This window comes from Ranitomeya imitator, chromosome 2 (genome assembly GCF_032444005.1).
Source record: "Ranitomeya imitator isolate aRanImi1 chromosome 2, aRanImi1.pri, whole genome shotgun sequence".
Lineage (NCBI taxonomy): Eukaryota > Metazoa > Chordata > Amphibia > Anura > Dendrobatidae > Ranitomeya > Ranitomeya imitator.
Window position 1 is genome coordinate 512,782,666 of NC_091283.1, and position 21,546 is coordinate 512,804,211.

Here is a 21,546-nt window from a genome sequence, read left to right on the forward strand (position 1 = left end):
TAAAATCCTGCAGCTCACTCCATGTGCAAAGTTCCTTTAGGTTTTTTTTCTAAGTGTCACTTTTTTCTATGGTTTAAGGTGTCCTCTTATGTTCTCCAGGCAAGTAGATGAAGGTGTTTGGAACACTCCAGTGAACTTTCATAATCCCTCTCCCAAGCAAATGGCAACTGATGGAGAGTTCTCTAAAAGCACAGATTTTGAGCTTCCCTGTAGCCCCCCAACAAACTTCTCACAGCTTAATGAATCTCAGACACCCAACTGGGATCCTGTCTGTCATAGTGATGCTGCTTCTCACACTAGTACCCCGACACGAGGGGAGATGGTGACCGTGAAGACTCAGACAGTCCCAGAGACACAGAACAAGAAGGTGGGAGCAGAGAAATCGATTTCTGTTGAGGTAAGTACCACTGATGACATGTACAAGGCCAGCTATGATTTTAGAGATCCAGTGAGTTGGGTACATGTGATGCAATGATCTATGTTAATATCTGAAATCTGCTCTCAAAATATTGTCATTCACCAATATTTATGGTCTCTGTTGAAATAATGGGGCTAGATGTGATTCCACAAAGAATTAGAAGATCATCCATGGAAATGTACCCAAGTCCGTATCTCAGTTTCTTATTTAGTGATTGATCTGCTGTTATACGCCTTGAAAGTGTATATACTATCATGATACAGGAAAGATATATATCTTGGTACCGTGTTAGCCAGTAGATAGGAAAATATTTATGTCCATAAATATTGGATCAGGAATGAATGTGTCGCATAGATTTATGTCTTTTTACATCAACTAAGGAATTTGCCCCTCAGACTATGAGGGGTCATCACAACAGAACCAGACCCCAATCAGAGAACAATAAAACATTCCCTATCTAAGAACTGGTCCAATATTTATGGACATAACTGTTTATCACTCATGGTAATTCTGCTTCATGTCACCTGTCTTATCCCTGGTTTTTTTCTATACTATGTTGTGCATAAATATGTGATTCTCCAGAATTTCTTTTAGTCTTTGCCTGATGAAGAGACCTATGTAGTCTTGAAAGCTTGCAATTTGTTACCATCTTTTCAGTTAACCATTAAAAGGTATCAACCACTGAGGACTCTCAATCTAATATATAAAGCTGAATGTGTGTGTGTATGTGTGTGTGTGTGTGTGTGTGTGTGTGTATGTCCGGGATTGGCATCTGCACCGTCGCAGCTACAGCCACAAAATTTTGCACAGTCACACGTCTGGACCCCGAGAGCGTCATAGGCTATGTTGTGAGGTGAAATTTTAACCCCGCGCGTTCCAATTCACCAAACAATTTTGCCCCTATCTACATAATGGGGAAAAAAGTGAAAGGAAAAGTGTTGGAGGCGTCGCAGCTACAGCCACAAAATTTTGCACAGTCACACGTCTGGACCCCAAGAGCGTCATAGGCTATGTTGTGAGGCGAAATTTTAACCCCACGCGTTCCAATTCACCAAACAATTTTGCCCCTATCTACATAATGGGGAAAAAAGTGAAAGGAAAAGTGTTGGAGGCGTCGAAACTACAGCCACCAAATCTTGCACAGTCACACGTCTGGACCCTGAGAGCGTCATAGGCTATGTTGTGAGGTGAAATTTTAACCCCGCGCTTTCCAATTCACCAAACTATTTTGCCCCTATCTACATAATGGGGAAAAAGTGAAAGGAAAAGTGTTGGAGGCGTCGCAGCTACAGCCACAAAATTTTGCACAGTCACACGTCCGGACCCTGAGAGCGTCATAGGCTATGTTGTGAGGTGAAATTTTAACCCCGTGCTTTCCAATTCACCAAACAATTTTGCCCCTATCTACATAATGGGGAAAAAATGAAAGGAAAAGTGTTGGAGGCAAATTGACAGATGCCAGATGTGAACAAGGGGGACGTAAAGAGTGAGAGCGATGGCGCCAAAGAGTATATACCGATCAGTTGCTAAGGTGGGGCCCCGACATGAGATACTCACCACACACGGGGATATGAACACACACACAAAATGCGCCACACACTACCACGTGCTTGAACACATATCACCCTCAGCACACATTTCACCACACATTCTCCAACCTCGCCACATAAAAGTCGAAACACAAAAGTCGCCGCTCAAAACTCGCCACGCGCAGAACTAGCCACATGCAAAAACTAGGCTCTTGCAAAACTCGCCACAAGTGCAAAACTCACCTCATGGAAAACTCGCCACATGCAAAACTTGCACACGCGGAAAAATTGCCACATGCACAAAAGTTGCAACACATGCAAAATTTGCCTCACACAAAACTTGCACATACTCAAAAGGCACCACACAAAACTCGCCATGCGCAAAACTTGCTGCACACAAGTTGCTACACTAACCTGTCACATGCAACTCGACACACAAAAAGTTGCTACACGCATGTTGCCACACAAAACTCATCTCACAAAAGTCGCTACATGCATGTCGCCACACGCAACTCAACACACACAACTTGACAAACGAAACTCGCCATAAAAAAAAAAAGTCTGGTCTTATCCTTCAAAAATAAAAATCTGATCAATAAGCAGACAAACTACAACAAATGTACCATATAGGAAATACGGCAGCTGTCAGTCACATGACCTGTCTATTATGTGTATGTGTGAGCTAATATATACTGCCAGGGGGAGGGCTTCCTGTTGGCTGGGGATTTATCAGGCTGCCAATTTAGCTTACAAATACTGAGGTAAAAATACTGAGCAAATAACGTGTGAACGAGGTCTAATACAGGAGGAGATGACACACAGGTATATACTATATACAGGGGAGATGACCCACAGATATATACTATATACAGGAGAGATGACACACAGGTATATACTATATAGAGGAGGAGATGACATACAGGTACATATATATACAGGAGGAGATAACATACAGGTATATACTATATACAGGAGGAGATGACACACAGGTATATACTATATACAGGAGCAGATGACCTACAGGTATATACTATATACAGGAGGAGATGACATACAGGTATATGCTATATATAGAAGATGACATGCAGGTATATACTATATACAGGAGGAGATGACACACAGATATATACTATATACAGGGGAGATGACACACAGGTATATACTATATACAGGAGGAGATGACATACAGGTATATACTATATATAGAAGGAGATGACATTCAGGTATATACTATATATAGGGGAGATGACACACAGCAGGTATATAATATATACAGGGGAGATGACATACAGGTATATACTATATACAGGAGATGACATACAGATGTATACTATATATAAGGGAGATGACAAACATGTATATACTGAGGTGATGAGGTGAAAATGAGAGGTGTGAGGTGAAAATGAAAAGGTGTGAGTGCAAAATGAGAGGAGTGAGGAAAAATAATGGAGTGATCAGAAAATGACAGATGTGAGGTTGAAATGACAAGTGTTAGGGGGCAATGAGAGGAGTGAGGGAGAAAATGAGAGGTGTGAGGGGGGAAATGAAAGATGTGATTGGGAAAATGAGAGGCGTGATGGGAAAATAAGAGAAGTGAGGTGCTATAACTAACCACAGATATTTACTATGCCCAGGCAACGCCGGGCTCTTCAGCTAGTTCTAAATATTTTTCTATACTATCATGTTCATCATTGTATTATTTGACCCATTATTACTTCTCCTGCTACGTGGGTGCTTCCCTTCTTCCTACATTAGGCAGCCGAGCGAGACTGGGAGGAGAAGCGAGCGGCACTGACGCAGTACAGTGCCAAAGACATTAACCGCCTACTGGAGGAGACCCAGGCCGAGCTCATGAAGGCTATTCCAGACTTGGATTTTGCAGCCAAGCATAAATCAAGTGGAAGTGCAGCATCTACCCCAGAGCACCGTGCCAACAAGCCACAGCAAGCACAAAAGCTTAGCACCAAATTAGATCCTAATGGGAGAAGAGGCTCTGGTAAGACACAGGAACACACATGTAGATGGTCGAAGTGATGTATAAAATTGACAAAGTGGTTTTGGTATTGATTCGTTATTTATTGGCTTATTTACTTACAGATGAACTGACAGTCCCCAGATACAGGACTGAAAAGCCATCTAAGTCTCCCCCTCCACCACCACCTCGCCGCAGCTTTCCATCCTCACATGGGATCACGACAACTCGTACAGGGGAGGTAATCGTCACCAGCAAGAAGGATGCTGCATTCATCAAGGTGAGAAAAGCCATAACAGAAGCTATGCAATACAGAATATGTTCAAAATGGAGAAGAATTGTCAGAAAGGTGTAATGGTAACCATAAGGGGAATTCTTGTCTTCACATTTATAGGGGATGTCCACTACTTAGCCATCCATTTTTGAATGGCCCCTGGGTGGTAAAAAAAAAAACCGCCAATTGAATCAGCTTTTCCATACTCAGCACTGTGTACCCCGCTGGTCCCCTGGCATTAACGTCCTGCAGGGGCATCACATGTTTGGACAAAATGTAAAGACGGCAGCTGATCTGGATGTTGATGTTAGGAGACTGGTGGGTGATACCGTGCTGAGTACGGAAAAGCAGTGTTACTCCAGAAGGTGAGTATCCATTCTATTTTTTTTTTCCACCACCCTGAGTTGTTAATCACATAGCTACCATAGGAAATCTAAAACAAATAGTAAAAAAAAGTTAATGTTTGATGATGGCTGAAGCTGACATGTAAGGTTCCTTCATGCTTCTGGTTACGAGTTCTCAGGATCACCGGTTTACATGTATTGTAAAAACAAATGTTATAACATTATACATTTGTACATTATCTAAAAATCATTTTCCCCCATATTCCAGAAGTCTGACTCTGAGGAACTGGAAAGCCAGAAACCTCAGGTGAAGCTTCGTCGCACTGTTTCTGAAGTGGTTCGCCCAGCATCCACCCCACCGATCATTGCCTCTGGTATCAAAGACGATGATGACGAAGATCGAATTATTGCAGAGCTAGAGGTGAGAATTGTGTGAACGATCATCCAGATTTCGTACTTTATACTCGCATGCACAATGCTTTCTCTAAGGTTTTATTCTATATGTATATTACAGATAAATAGATTTTTGCTTCTCGTCTTTTCGTTTTGTTTTTTTAAATCTAACGTATTTTATTTGACCCGAAAATGACCACTAATCGCCCAATCCTGATTTATGTGGTGACCCCCTGATTGCTGTGATATCTTGTCCCACTTGCTTCTTACTCCCTGTTCTCAGAATATAACAATTACCAAGGTTAGTCCCCAAACCCCTTCTTTTCTAAGAAATGACAACTCATTCAACAGACTCCAGCTATGTCTTTAGGACTCTTTTGGTTGTCAGTTGTCAGACTGGCCCCTAACATTAGGTGAGGGCAATGCAGCTTCAGTATACAGAGATATAGTCGAATATTTTGTGATGGTTGTACGGTGGCTTGCAATTTTTTCTTCCCTAGGAAACATTGAAGTTGCAGTACTAATGTGATGTGGCGAGCACTCAGATTTTTTTTTAAATTTGAAACACTCCGCTGAAAAAGAGAAAACATCCAAATAATTCTTAAATTCTTGTTTTTGGTGTAAGTTAATATTTTTAAGATGGTTAATTTTTTTCCTAACATTAAGGCTACGTTCCCATGATAAGATTTTGGTGAATTTTTGACGCTGCAGATTTTTGGCACCATTTCTGCACCTATTGTGTAAATTGGGTTTTGTCATTGCATTTTTTAGTTCTTTTTTTTTTCACTTTCTTTTTTGACTTTTTTTGCTTCTTCTTGGTTATGTCATGTTTTAAACAAAGCTGCTTTGTTTTTGATGCTTTCTGGTATTTGGCTTTGACAAAACTTTATTGATGCAGTCAAAAACTCATCAAGATCACAAAGCCTACAGTCAGCCCTGCAGATAGTAGTAGACACCAGGCACAAAACTGACCTTTTTTTTTTTTAAACAAACTACCCCAAGGGGAGAGGGGTTTTCCAAAACCATAAGACTTATTTAATTGTAATAGGCTCTCCTTCTATTATATCTACATATTTCTTTTTAATACCATCGAATGATGTGTTCTAGCCAGTATGAAAATTCATCTCTTTTGCAAAAAATGGAGTATGTGATTAGATGGCCAACAATGGAAGAGTGAGCATATTTCTGGAAAATAACTGCAACCTGGGGGGAGGTTGGACAACCCCATTTGAAATTGCAGTCCCCCAATGATCTGTATGGCCATTATCTGTAAAGGTACTGCTGTGTAATGGCTTCTTTTCATTATTGAGGGTAGAATTCTAGTGAGCAAAATGGTATCAGTAAGATGGTAAAATAAATGCTTACTTGGTCTGTGCACCGATTAGTACTGTACCCCTGTATTGTAAACGAGTAAAGATTTTAGGGGCAGTGAGACTCTATATAACCTGAGATTTTTATTAGGTGAACCTCACCTTTTATTTTTTCCTTTATTAACAAAGTAGTACAATGAGTTCACTACTTGTCTATAAAGTAATGCACAATCTGCTTGTGTCAAATCTGCAATATAATATATATAATTAATATTAATTGACAACACCATTACTAACATCATATTTTTTCTGTTTAATATTCACCATGTTCATACATCAGCAGAGTATATAGCTTTGTGTTTCCTCATACATGACTCTTTGTTTCTGACATTATCTAATCAGTTTGGATGTTCAACAAAAACAGATATCCATTACCTCTGGGTAACCCTAGACGTTATTTCTGTATATCAGATAATGCATATAAGTGTCAAGTATTTCTCAGAAGTTCTGCTCCTCATAAACAAATTGTGGGAAACTGAAGAGGAAATTACTTACTGTGCTTCAAGTCTCTCGCATGAGAGAATCGTATCACAGGTGCGGAGAAGGTGGAGAACTGAACTTCTCCATCTTTTCCATTGTCTCTGTCCTTAGATGTCAGATTGCACTCCGATGACATCTGAGCGGAGTCTGATGTTTGAGATCTGATCATGAGATACACCCGCAGCAGATATGCCCTGCCCCATAGTGTAACATTGGTTCGAGTCCCATCTGATAAAACATCGCATATTACTCTGCCATGTAATACGCTCGTGTGAGCCAGCCGTTTGACAGAGGAACATGGTAGATCATAGTGGCAGGTTAAAAAATATTTCAATGAGGAGAGGAAGTTAAGTCATTGCCAAACCCAAACAAATGTAAAAGATCAGGCATGATGAGGTCCCCATGCATGAGTCAGGAGGCCCCCATACATATTAGACTGTCAACTGATCCTGACAAAATCGATAGGTTCGACCAAATTTTGTCTTGTGTATATCTAGGTAATACTTATGGTACAAGAGATCTGAAGAGTTCTTCTGCGTCTTGGTAGGAGAGGGGTCCATATAAATATATGCATATACACACTCTCATGCGTGTGAGTCAGCACAGTTTTGGTGTTTGGTTTCTGTCTCCCATCGTGCTGTATTTTGACTTCCCAGGTGTTTCAGAGAAGTTCTGGGTCCCTCTTAATACCTCAGTTCCATTCTGAGCTCTCAGCGGCATCCCATTCGGTGCCACGTCCAGCACATCTGTGGTCTAATGAGGCCACCATAGAACATGGAGGATGGAAGGTAACAGCTTGCGTTCTGGGCACCTTGGCCTGGTCTGCTGTGCACTTCTCACAGTCTAATCCTTCACTCTACCTTCTCTTTAAGTCTTTGTTAACCAACTAATGCCTCACCTCCTCTGTCCCTCACTCCACTGACAGTAACATATTCAGCCTACTAATGCCTGTCACTCATCCGCACATCTCCGGAGCAGGCACAGGGATCACGTTATCTGCATGTCTGTGGCTCCTTAATGGCAGCTGGCATAACTGGTGACATCTGGCATGAACAAATTATTACAAAGTTACATTGGTATCTGCGCTGCTATGTATTTTTTTTTACATGTTTGACTGAAAGTGTTATTGTATTGTTAATGATGAGGATCTGTGGTCAGTTGTTACATTGATAGATACTTCCGCAATTTAATATATTAGAAGTCTATAGGGTATCCTGACACTGAAAATTAAGTAGAGGACTACAGCGCTCTTCAGGTGCAGTCAGGGGTACAGTGAACACAAACTACTTCAATGACTCATGATCAATGTATTGTTTAATTGATGATTTCTTTATCAGTTTTCAACATTTGGCCAAGAATTTCATGAAGACTTCTTATAGCTTATTAAAAAGAACCTGTCACCAGGTCAAAAGTGGCCAACATTTGCTCTAACTTTATTCTCGCTGCTCCTCTGAGTATTCACCTTTTTTCTTTTTTTTTTTAAATCCGCCATACGGTCACAGAGATATATGGGCCTTTTTATTTAGTGCTGACTTTTATGATCTATGCCAAAGGGGAGTGGCTTACAGGGTAATTTTGCAAAGCGGCCTAAAGACACGCCCCTAGAGAATCCTGTGAGCACCGCCCCCTTGTAAAGACCATCAAAATTAGACCTTAACAAATAGGTCTATATCTCTGGCACTTTATGGTGGATGTGAAAAAAAAAAAAATCACCCTACTCCGGGAAGAAGCAGGAAGAAACTAAGTGTAAAAACTGGCCAGTTTTGATCTGGTGACAGGTCCCCTTTAAAGAATATGTCACATTGATATCCTTGTTTCCTTTCTTCAGCAGCATATCCATCCCCAAATGATTGAATTACCGACTATACTGTTTTCCCATAGAAATAACAACCACTTGCAGCAGTCAGCCTGCCACGTTCCTCCATGATCAGTGTTTGCAAGGTGTCCCCATATACAGTACATGCCAGAAATCTATACATATACTGTATATAGTGCCTTCGAGAGAGTGCCCCTAAATACATGTCCTCACTTGACCCTCATCTCATTCCTAGGAGAACCAAAACTTACTTAAGAATGTTCTAGTTATATATACATTCCCCGTGAAATAGGCATTCTGCAGTATCTTTTATTGGAATTTTTCACTGTTCCATTCCTCTGTTATTCTTCCCTGAACTGTACAAATAAATTGACAATTGGGTATTACCATTTTCCTTGACAAAGGGGTGTGTCGCTAGATAGTCTGATACAGTTGGTGCTGATTGGGCAGCGCTTGAGTGAAGTGACACCCCCCCCCAACAAGGAGCGCACAGTTGTCAGTCTATTCAGAAATGTGTAAGAGGAATGATACAATGTGGCACTATTAGAAAAGAAGCTGCAGAATTGTCATAGTCAGCACAAAGATTTATTAAAATGGAAATGTCAGGAGAATTGACAGATCTTCTTTAAGGTTTAGCTGTTTTTAGTTGATGGGTGGGATTACTATACACCCTCCCAGTTATTACCTATGATTGTCTGAGACCTTGATAACCCATAGAGGACTGTAGTATATCACAGGTGCCACAAATGTTGAGCTCTCATATGACCCATTTGGACTGATGTCCCTGTAATGTAGATTAATGTGTGGGATCTGCATACTTTATTGTGCCACGTAAGTTTTGGAAGTTGGGAAACTGGTAAATATATATTCTTCAATACATGTATAGCAAAAAGTGCCATTTACGTAAAGGGGTTAATAAAGAATACCACAGTGCTGTAGACTATGTAAATGCCTTGTATGGAGACAAGTGATGGTGAATGCTGAAGATTAGGTTTCCTGCTCAGCATGGCTACATTGGTACTCCGTGTCGCATGCAGCACATCCAGAGGGATTCCTCTGCCATCATACTGTCTTCTCCACTCCTAGATCTTTGTAAACTAACAATGAAATTCTCTAGAAAGACAAACTCCTATGTTACCTGCCTGGCTTTTTCTCTATCTCTTGGACCTTCTACTTTTTTGGCTGCATTCATCTCGTCTCTTCTCCTTGTCGATTTGTACAATTGTGGACACGAATGCTCTGTACATCTATAACTTTCAACAACACAAGAAATTTCAAGATTTTCACGGCTCTTCATTTCTTCTGAGTACAGAAAGAACTTCCTCCAGCTTTCAACCTTCAGCCTTCTATCTTGTATTATGAAGCTGCGCTCAACTCCCTTTCCTTTCTTCTTTGCTGGATCTGTCAGCCAATACTCACTTTTTATACATTTAATAAGAACGATGAGACCCAAGCTGATGATCGCTGAACATTGTCATCATGTCCCGCTAGGCTGGAGATACTTTTCCCAGTGATGACACAGTCAAGCCTCCATCTGTAGACTCCACATTGTCACGGTCAGCTCAGATACAGGTAAGGTGCAGAACTGATAGTGTTTCAATGGATTTTGATAATTTGAAAGAGCAAAATATAAAGTCATTTTGGGTAAAAAAAATGTTGAATCTCTATAATATAACTGTGACTGTAATAAAAAAAATACCGTAACATAATTTGCGTATTGAGTATGCTAAAAAATAAATCCTGTATATGCTCTTTACAGCAAACTTGAATTATCTGATAGGACAACCTATAACTTTATAAGCTTGGCCTGGCCTGGCCTCACCAGTAGCGCTGGCATCCTACATCAAAAGCATGATGCGATAGCATTAAACTTTTTCTGGTCTGTCCAGTAGGTTAAGAAGTCACTTGTGAGCCACATTCAACTCAGTGATAGTCGGGAGTCATATGCAACGCAGAAATGGCTAGAGAAACATCAACAAAACATGAAATAGTATAATTATTTGCAAATATCGCAACGTAAAATTGAATACTCAGTATGTTGACAAGCCAACAGATGTTTAAGCATTTTAGTCATTATGTCTACGATCAAAGATGAAAAGAGTTGCTGCATGTCTTAAGGTCCCCCCTAAATATTAGTGAAAAGTCTGTGTATAGAGGCCTCCTGACTCACCCCCGACAGAACGTGTCAGGGTAAGAAGGGGGGGGGGGGGATGTTCTACTCCCAATCCTTTTGCTTACAGGGAAGATAAGCCACCCCCCGGAGATGTTTAGCACCGGCTTACTTCCTTCTCCCCATTGAAAGAACATGCATGCTCTGCCAAACTGAGCATGCATGTGCATGGGGAGAGAAATAACTGACAAGTGTTTGACCAACAGCTATTTAATGTGTATAGCCACCTTTAGGTTGTTAAGGTATTTTATTATATGAGTTAACAATAGTTGGGGCTCAGCATATGTCTTCAATGTGGTGTCTTATTTCATTCAGTGCGAACACTGTGTGCAGAACTAGTGTTATGCCCCTGTTATGTACTGTGTAATGGCTATATCTCACCACACAGCAACATGGTGTGCACATACCACAAAAAAGGAAGCAAAAGAGAGTATACAGACTGGACAACATGGGATCGCAGCTGATTCTTTCTGTGAGGTAAAACATGTTTTCAAACAGACAGGGAAATGTCTTACCTCACAGAAATCAGCAGCTGCGATCCCCTGCTGTAATGTCTGTATACTCTTTTGTTTCCTCCCCTGGCCAGGAGATGTGGTATGTGCAGACTGTGTTCTTGCTTGGTCAGACACAGCTATTACACAGTACACAGCAGGGGCACATTTATAATATTATCTCAGCACAGGAACATTTTAATGTATTTAATTGTAGAACTTATTTTTATTCCAAGATGTATTGAATAAAATGTACTTTCTTCTTGGAACAACCCCTTTAAGGCCTTTACTGGCAGCCAAGTAGTGGCGACTTCGATGCTGTCATCACTACGTAATTTGGCACTCTAAATTAATGTTACAGAGTCCAAGTACTTGTACAAGTAAAGAGCCACACTGACACACTAAGTATCGAAACAGACCTCTGTTTATTACATCATGGTCACTCTAATATATAGGCATTTCTTGAACATTGAGGAGAAGAAATATAAACCAGCTCACCCGTGATGCATAAGCTGAACTTCGGGAGCACGGACCCGCTGTGTCCAGGCGTGTAGAATCCAAAAGATTTGATTTCTTGGACATACATTGTAGCAATATAATTGGCTCAGCTTATCTTTACATACGTACATACGTGCTCGCATTAGCATATATCCATCTCATTGGCTAAAGCTGATATTATCTACACCACCTTAAGGGTCTGCGTGTGGTTCTTACTTCTTAACTTTCACTTACTTATATGCTATCTCTTAAGTTTCGTTAGACAAAGAAATTGAAAGTGACTTCTAATCTAAACACACAGAATCAGCCTCCATTTCACAAAACGTAGACACAACTAAAATGGAGTCAGGATGGATAAATAAATCCACAATTCCCTTCTCTTTTGGCAGGGGGTGGCTGTTCCAGCTGAAGTACACACCCACAGACTTCCCTAGATACGTTCTGTCCTAATAGAAGAAAAGTCAGCATCCAACAGTTGGTCATAGTACTCGCCATCTTTCACTATCAGAGGGTGCAGTCCAGCAACAGGTCTTGTCTCTGTGTCCTTGTCAGTAGATTTACTTTATACAGTCCGCGTTTTTATTCACGGTAATAACGAAGAATAGCAATTCAAACTCCGCTGTTACTTGATCTCTGGCTTTGAACTCATCTGGTACTCGTCTTGTGACTCCATTATCATTGATGTACACATGAGGGTCGAAAGAAGTAGTAATGCTGGTGTCACGCTCTGATTTTCCGTTGCATGTTCGTGGGGCTGGTCTGTATTTGGAGCCACAATCTGGAATGGCATCAGGAATTTAACAATAGAACACGTACCCTCCCATCACACTGGCAGTAATGGATAAAAGTTACCATATCCATACATCCACCACAAGCCAGCCGTAGTTACCGTCTGATTCAGGAGGTCATGGCCTCGTAAGTTAGTGGTGGTGGGACTGCAGTATTAGGAACCTAAATGCTTTAGCTCAATGGTACCCGTTAAATGGAATCTGTCACCCCCTGGGACGTATATGACCTAATAATATGGGAATACAGGTAATAGAAATGTTAAACTAGTCCTATCGGTATGCCTCATATTAACGGACTTGTTGTGGAAAAATGTTGTATTCTGTCTTTATGTTAATGATTTGTTCCAGGCTTCGGGGCACGCAAGAAATTTCTGCCTCCAGCCCTCATTACAATACTACCCCCCTCCCATGCACGTCAGTTATGGCCCCGGAATCCTGCGCCCTGCACTTCCACAGAAATACATACTTCATCCTCCCATCTATGGGCACTGTATTCAATGATCTTCTGCGCAGTCACCGGCGAGTCACTGTGACTTCCAGTGTGCGCTCGGATAGTTTATCCTCATAAGATAGGGGCACTAGGGATGAGTCTTTAGAAATTTCTGGTTGCGGGGTCTCAGTTTTATTTAGAATAGGTCTGTCCCTGATATCCTTAAGATAAAAGCTGTCAGTGTCACCCACGGGCCATTCATACCCATCACATATAGGCCAGCAACAGTAAGAAAGGGGTTCTCCATCATTAAGTATATGGGAGATAGTTGCCAGGCTTACAAGTAAGACAGGACCCTCATGTGCCGCATTTGGACACGTATTCTGGATGTAACAGAGTCATTCTAGTAAGTAGGCTCCTACCCTTGTTGTCTGTCTTCTCTCTAGCTACCTAAGGTTTGTAGACCCAGTCATTCCCCAGTGTTCAACGCCACCATACTACAGGTCTCACAATCAAGCCCATAGCCAGTGTTGGTGGTGGCATATATATTTTTGGGTGAGACTATAGGTGTCGCCACGCTAAAAACTCCATTCTACAGCAGAAAACCATGTTACACAGGTCAAATTTATAACTGACTACAGGGTCGGAGGTATTAAACCAGAAAGTGGTAACTAGGTCCCCATTCTTTCTCTCTTGGGACATAGCCCTCAATGAGCCCCCATTTATCAAGGCAAAAAGGATAAGGCACACCGTGTGCGTCCACATCATTCGGTGGCTTTCCTGGACTTAGCCGTCTTCTTGTAGTGTGTGGTGTGGATCCATTTGGGCTTTCTCTAGAGCTTTACGGCTATCTCAATTGTCAGCAGAACTAGGAAGGACCCATCAAATTGAGGCTCAAGGGCTCTCCTGACATGTCTTTTGACCAACCCAGTCTCCAGGCTGCAGTGGGTGGCTCCCTTCCACAGAATCTGGATGTGGAAGAGAAGAGTAGACTTGAGAGTATCTGTAAAACAAAGCGTTTCATAAGTGCTATAACATGATAAGACAGCTTATCAGGTTGCATCTGGAGCTTATATGGGCTGAGGCCTGTTTTTTGTTGGGAGTATACATGATTGAGAAGAATGCATGGGGCAGGCATTCTGTCCATGGTCTGCCTGTTTCAGCCATGGATTTCTGGATTTTCAGCTAGCTTCTGGATCCCATTCAGTCTCTCTACTCTACCGCTACTTTGCAACTGGTACATAGTGTCGGGGTCGTCACGACAGTACCCTTCCTTCACCAGTCATTCCAAATCAGAATAACAGCATTGGTACCAGAGTGAAGAATGAGTCAGACAAAAGCTGGTTCAATCTCAGTGTATGCTCGAGCTTCCACACGTAGTGGCAACGTCACAGCAACTGAACTCTTTATTTCCTATACACAACATTATATGATCTATTGGGGGAAGGTGTGCAGAGGGCGGGGTTAGGCAGGGTTTAAGCAATATGTCTAGTATTCAGTCCCTCTGGTTGGTCTGACGTCATCTGATGGATCCTCCTTCCTCCACGTCACTTTAAGTTTCGATTTCAAGAGAAATGATACTTGGCTTCTGGAATGTGAAACTTGCTTCTTTAGCAGAATCAGAATTAGGGCAAAGGTGAATACTGGCAGCCATGTTAAATACAGTTACATTTGCATTAGCAAGCATAAAGGGGAAAAACTTATTGTTTCACAGCATAAGAAAATATAAAAGTACAAAAGTGTATAAAGATATATATTTTCACCTTGACAATCCCCCCCTAAACACTAAGTTTTTCCCTAAAAAGAAAAATCCTTCGAGACTGTCTATGTGATGGGGAAACGGGAGGTGGATTTCTTCATCCAGACACCTCAGAAGCTCTCCCCTTGTGAGAGGCCTCCAGGCAGCTGAACCCTTCACTAGTCTCATATGGAGTTCTCCCGCTGTCCCTAAACTAAATCTCTTAGCATCATCTGAGAATAAGGGGTTTTGTCTAATTTCTTAAGGGGGACATACTTCGGGATGTCCCCTGGATCAGTGCCATCGTACTCTGGTGGGTCTACTTCTTGGTTGAGGAAGGTGCCAGTCGGAGTTGCCTCAGTGATAACCTTTTTATACAGGGGAATAACACAACAGAGGATTATCGATCCAACTACAAGAAGGGCAATCAGTACCAGACAAGCTTGTTGAAGAAATCCTTTGAGCCCACCCAACCAGCCGGAAAAGAAAGATGTGTCTACTCCAGCATTAGTTTTTAATTCTGCTGCTAACCCATTTATCTTTTTAAGGGCTATCATGGTCTTTCCATTTACCCCAGAGTTCTGAGGGATATAGGTACAACACTCCTCTCCCACCATCCCACAGACTCCTCCTTTCTCAGCTAAGATCATATCAAGGGCTAATCGGTTTTGGAGGGTCATTCTAGTGTTAGGGCCCAATTCCTCAACTATACCCTGGAAAGCATCACAGGTAAAATTGACAAACCTTTGTTCACTGTAATATATGTAATTGATCCCATCAACATTTTTATTAATCTGCACTTGTGGGATTATGGAAGCAAAGCCAGCATAGATCTGGTTCTGGGCTTTAAATTGGTCAGGAACCCCCCTTGGCACTCCAATAGCATCAACATATACTAATGGATCTTCTTCATAACTCATGTGGAGCTGATCGAGACTTCTCCTCTTTCTGGTATATTCATCAGGTGTCTCCGGATCCCAAGGTAAAATCTTGAACTGCATGGCTAATTTAACAAGGGTGCATTGACCTGTCCAGGCATTAGGCAACCTAGGACGGAGCTTACCATCTCCACATAACCAATAAATGTCGTACATATACTGTGTATGATTAACTAGCAAGTCAGTATCCAGGGAACTGTTCTCTTTGCATAAACCTGTCTCGAAGACCCCTACTGGTGTACCTGTAGTGTCGTGGGAATTATAGCAGGCATAATTATCAGCTAATACGGTTATCCCTCCTGGGACCTTTAGTTTAGGTGCTTCATGAATTAGTGGGACATAATCTGAGCAATCAGTGGGCTTTAAACCCTTCAACAGATTCATAACACAGGCAGTAGTATTAAGTATATCCAATATATCCCAAATTTGATCATCTGGACAATCTGTGGCCCTAACCAATTTATCCCACATTTGTATAACTGACAATTTTATTGGCTATACCCATCTGTACTACTAATCTTTCATGATATTGTACAAACTTATTATTCAAGGATATTGGGGAATTTAGACTGTCCCATGCGGTTACCAATATTATTATATGGAAATACGAAAAACTAAAACATTATGTCCCCTTATTTGCTACTAGTCTGTTTGACCAGCTTGCAGTGCGATACGTTGATCCACGTTGGCCTTCCTTCCAGCTTTACTGACATAGGAGTAATGAGGAGGACCTGGTAGGGACCGTCATACAAGGGTTCTAGTCCGTGTTTTCTGACATGGCTTTTCACGACCATAAAACCACCAGACTTCAAATTGTGACAAGTGTCGGTTTCTGCTGAATCTGGAAGGAAAGAAGAAACTAAAACATGGGTGTTAGCAACATTTTTACTAAGCTGAATAAAATATTGAACAACACGGTCAGTTTCTTCTGACAACTACTGAGATTGAAATTTGCAACTGAGAACCTAGCACCAAACAATATCTCATATGGGGACAGGCCATATTTTGCAATAGGGGTAGTACGAATGTGTAAGAGCCCTGGCCATGGAGCCGTAGTCTCCTGCATCAATTTGGTCAATTGTCCCTTCAGTGTGCCATTCAGCCTCTTAACTTTCCCACTAGATTGTGGATGGTACGGAGTATGGAGGGCTACAGTGGATGCAAGCATTGTCAGAACCTCCTGATACACATAAAAAGAAAAGGCCGGGCCTTGATCACTTTCATCAACTTCTGGAACACCATATCTGCATATAACTTCCATCACCAGTTTCTTTGCTGTGGTCTTTGCAGTCACGTTGGTAACGGGGAATGCTTCTGGCCAATTGGAGAACATATCGACAACCACCAGACAATATTCATACCTTCCAGACTTAGGCAACGTGATGTGGTCCACCTGGAGCCTTTGGAAAGGATAGTCGGGCTTTTGCAAGGTGCTTTGGGGGTACACGTTGAAGTTGACCGGGATTGCAGGTCTGACAGATGCCTCGATGTGTGGGTCCATGCGCCCACGTGGCAATAGCAGGGTAAATCCGCTTAGGGAGACACAAGTTGGTCCTTTTTCCAGAGACCATTGTCCATACGTGCTCCATCAGTCTTCCACTGCTTCACTTCTTCCTTTGGAAACATTCTCTGCATCGTCATTAAGCAGTCTCGCGGGGTCCGACAGAAAACCTCAGTCTGTCGTGGATCATCAGGTTCCTGTAGAGTCAGTGTTTCTTGTAACTGTTTACGCTGAGAGCGTGTGGTCACCATAGCTGGTATGGTCAGTTCAACGGGTAGGAGAGCAGCAGCTTCTGCTTGCATATCCGCAAACGTGTTACCAACAGTCTGTGGACTGTTTCATAGTACCGTGCTCCTTAACTTTGATAATGGCCACCTGAGTAGGTAATTTGATTGAGTCCATGAGGGTTTTAACAGCTTCAGCATTCTTCACTGGAGTCCCGGCGGTAGTAACAAATCCTCGATTAGCCCATAGGGCTCCGAAATCATGAGCAATACCAAATGCATACTGTGAGTCCGTGTATATATTAGCCCGCCTGTCTTTGGCCAGAACACATGCAGTAGACAGATCCTGAAGTTCTGCATCTTGTCCTGACAGTGAGGGAGGGAGTGCAGCTCCGGGCACTACAGTATCTTCCGTAGTAACAGCGTATCCGGTGTGGAATCTTCCAAACTCATCATATCTTGAACAGTCTTTCAGGGCCTTGTAGAGAGGTTGCATTATGCGGGATGCGTCCGGTATCCACTAACAACAAGTACATAGTCCAAGAAAACGCTGGAGTTCAGTCTCATCTTTTGTAGCTGACGGCTATTTTTCTTTCTTCTGTGAGGTGTCTGGCACCCTAAAGGAGACAGTGACCCAAAAATATCACTTGACCAAGGCAGAACCGAAGTTTCGAGGCCGAAACCCGACAGTTCAGATCTGCCAGATACTTGCGAAGGCTAACAGTGGCAACAATGGCTTCCTGCTCTGTCCGTGCACACAACAAAAGATTACCCACATACTGAAGCAGCGTGACATAGGGATATTCTAACTGCCAGGGTAAAAGAGACTCGCCCATATTTTTTTTTTTCGCAAACTGATCGGGAAAGGGCGTGTAAGATACACATCTCATTATGTTCATCTGCATAGGGGTTATATAACATAAATACCATTTGACCATCATCTTGGAATTATATTCTGGAGCGGAACTTGTGATAATAAATCTACCCCCAGTAAATTTACCGGACATGAGGGAGAGATTACAAACTGAGCAGTAACTTCAGGGAAAGGACCCACAGGGATGGGTTTTGTAATAGTATATTTATTGGGTCTGCCATCTACTCTAATTAAAACAAGCTCTTGGTCTGAGAATTGACATAGCGAGGGAAATTCCCAGACACAGGGTTAAAATGGATATTGGAGTATGAGACTGGATTTGTGTAAGGGAGGGGGGGCTGGAGCTGGAGTCTAGTAGGCAACTGATAAGGAATGGAGCTGCGTCCTTGCAGCTGTGGGGGGGGGCTGAGAGCGGTGGGGGCTAGAGAGCGCAGCTGCTGATTTAACCTCTAATTTCACTGCTGATACAGAATGGGTTAAGTTCTTCTGGAAACTTTGTACTACTTTTAATGCATCGTCCGGAGTGGAATAAATCTCTCGATTCGCTGCTATTTGTCTATAGAAGGCCATGGGGGATGTTTCTGGCTGATAATAAATGCTGTCAGCGTTTACCAAGGGAAAGGTGGGGGCTACAACTCCGGATCTTCTTGCTTCACAATTGTAACAGACGTCTCTCCACTGAGAATTAGTAACTCTGCATACATCACAAATCCACCCGGCAGAATCATAGGGTGGGGGCGCACTAAGTTTTGGCAACCCAGGATATATTGGAGCTTTGGGGTTAAGGGGCATGGGGCTTACAGTTGGGAGAGGAGACTTAATTTCCTGGGGAGGGACCATATTACCTAACAGGAAGCCCCCCTGTTTCAGATTATTATTTTTAATTGTTTGTCATTCTAACACATTACCCTCAATCACTTTCTCAGTTCCTTCTTGCACCACAAACATCCAGTTTTTGTCATAGTAATAGACAACTTTCCTTTTTTCAACATAACAAAAACAAATCCAAATTCACGTCCTTTGTTAATCCTTAATTTGCTATATATATATCAACCACTCAACTTGAAGCAGGTGAATCTTTTACCAATCTTTCAATCACACTGATAACCAAACAATCTCTTACAAGTTGCCTTCTAAAACAAAACACCATATTTTACTTTAAACTTACAATAATTCTTACTTCACAAGTAGAGGACGCAGCGACTCGCCCCCTCCATACCAGAAACACGGAACAGATAAGAACATCACAGCATTCCTCAACACAAAAGAAAGCAATAGCGCAGCGGTTTGACCCCTCCCATCGGGTGTCTCGGAAAACCACACAGAGTAACGGAATACAGCAGTTCTCAGACTTAATTAATTTCTACAAAACCTTCACACAATTCATATGCCAGAACACCTTAGAAAAACCAATGATTGAGACATTTTATAACCAAACACGGGCTCTGCATCCTCTGATCCTCCCTCTCCATCAACCTCTTTCCATTCTTCATTCTTTAAGCCTCGCGCAACTCGCAGATGAGCTTGCACTTGTTCTAACAATCCTTTCTCTTTCAGCATGCCCTTTTTGTTCTCTATGAGATTGTGCCATGTAGACGGCTGCAATCTCCCTGACGAGGGCAATCCTACATGCTTGTACAACCTCTCAACATTCTTGACTGCCTTCTTGCCCTCCCGTGACTCTACTATTGTCTTAACTTCCACCGCATCCTCATCTAACTTGTGGGGCACGGACTTCTTCTGCTATAAGAGACGCAACATGACTCACAGAATACTACGCCCTGCTGCAGCCCAGGATCGCTGACAGCGACAACAACACTATGTCCTAAACACGGAGCCTCTCGTTCGACGTGCTATGAATAAAGAGCCTTGCGCTCGATATCCTGTCCCTAACCTGAACACTAGTGATTACAGTCTGCCCTGTCACGATATTCTAAACAGTCGGGAGGCGGTCTCCTAGTGAAAGCCCTCCACACATATACAGGTGGTCCCCTCTCGGGACGTCTTAATTACCTAGTTGGTACAATATCACAGAGGCTGCGTCTCCTATCCCTTCCTTTAAGCCGCCCCCAATCCACAAACTTCTCAATCTTTCACTCTATCACTACTAGGCAATAGTCACGGGTAGGGTGGTTGAATGGAGTACAATGACCGGTGGAGGAGGTGTGGTGTACACGAGGACGTGCAGAGTGCGACGTCTCTCAGTTGCTGGTTCGAAGCGTGGCACGGGATCGCTCTCGGTCTCACCACTCGACCAGTCACTCCTCGGACCCAAGGAGACCACAGACAAACCAATAGCGGCTGAAACACTAGCAAATGTGACACATACATAGTATGTGATCTCCACTTACCGTGTTTGGAGGGTGATCAGTCCTCGAGGTCAGCCACTACGGGTTTCGTCCACGGACGTCCAGGCATGGGTACAGGGGGTCTCGGATCGCCGACCATGCCCCACGTTGGTTGCGCCAAATTGTCGGGGTCGTCACGACAATACCCTTCCTTCACCAGTCATTCCAAATCAGAATAAAAGCATTGGTACCGGAGTGAAGAATGAGTCAGACAAAAGCTGGTTCAATCTCGGTGTATGCTCGAGCTTCCACACGTAGTGGCAACGTCACAGCAACTGAACTCTTTATTTCCTATACACAACATTATATGATCTATTGGGGGAAGGTGTGCAGAGGGTGGGGTTAGGAGGGGTTTAAGCAATATGTCTAGTATTCAGTCCCTCTGGTTGGTCTGACGTCATCTGATGGATCCTCCTTCCTCCACGTCACTTTAAGTTTCGATTTCAAGAGAAATGATACTTGGCTTCTGGAATGTGAAACTTGCTTCTTTAGCAGAATCAGAATTAGGGCAAAGGTGAATACTGGCAGCCATGTTAAATACAGTTACATTTGCATTAGCAAGCATAAAGGGGAAAAACTTATTGTTTCACAGCATAAGAAAATATAAAAGTACAAAAGTGTATAAAGATATATATTTTCACCTTGACAATAGTATTGAACAGCCTGTTCCACTCCCAAGGCGGACATTACTTCCTGCATAACATCTCAGGTGAAGTGGGTGCCTCTGTCACTCTCTATGATCTTGTGCACCCCTAATCTGCAGACAACTTCTGAGATTAGTTTCTTCACTGTAGCCTTGACTGTGGCTACTCGTCAGGCCATCCTGAGAAGAGGTCGACACACAAATACATAATCATAGACTACATTCAACTTCTCAAGGTGCAAACCCTAACTGAAGGCGCTTGAACGGGTACAGGGGCCATGGTGGTGCATCCCACGTTGTTGAGCAA

At 42.5% G+C, this 21,546-nt stretch overlaps 1 protein-coding gene across 8 annotated transcripts in view; it reads left to right on the forward strand.

The window, feature by feature from the left end:
• The window catches only part of SRCIN1 (SRC kinase signaling inhibitor 1), a 588,753-nt gene that overhangs the window by 541,520 nt on the left and 25,687 nt on the right, over positions 1 to 21,546 (forward strand). For 5 of the 8 annotated variants that reach the window (XM_069751702.1, XM_069751696.1, XM_069751699.1 and 2 more), the window contains 4 exons: positions 79 to 397; positions 3,703 to 3,943; positions 4,045 to 4,199; positions 4,806 to 4,958. In XM_069751702.1, the coding sequence (XP_069607803.1) occupies positions 79 to 397; positions 3,703 to 3,943; positions 4,045 to 4,199; positions 4,806 to 4,958 (868 nt within the window). Of the gene's footprint in view, positions 1 to 78; positions 398 to 3,702; positions 3,944 to 4,044; positions 4,200 to 4,805; positions 4,959 to 7,436; positions 7,569 to 10,087; positions 10,169 to 21,546 lie in introns of all 8 variants that reach the window. The other 3 variants (XM_069751697.1, XM_069751700.1, XM_069751703.1) reach the window with 2 other exon arrangements.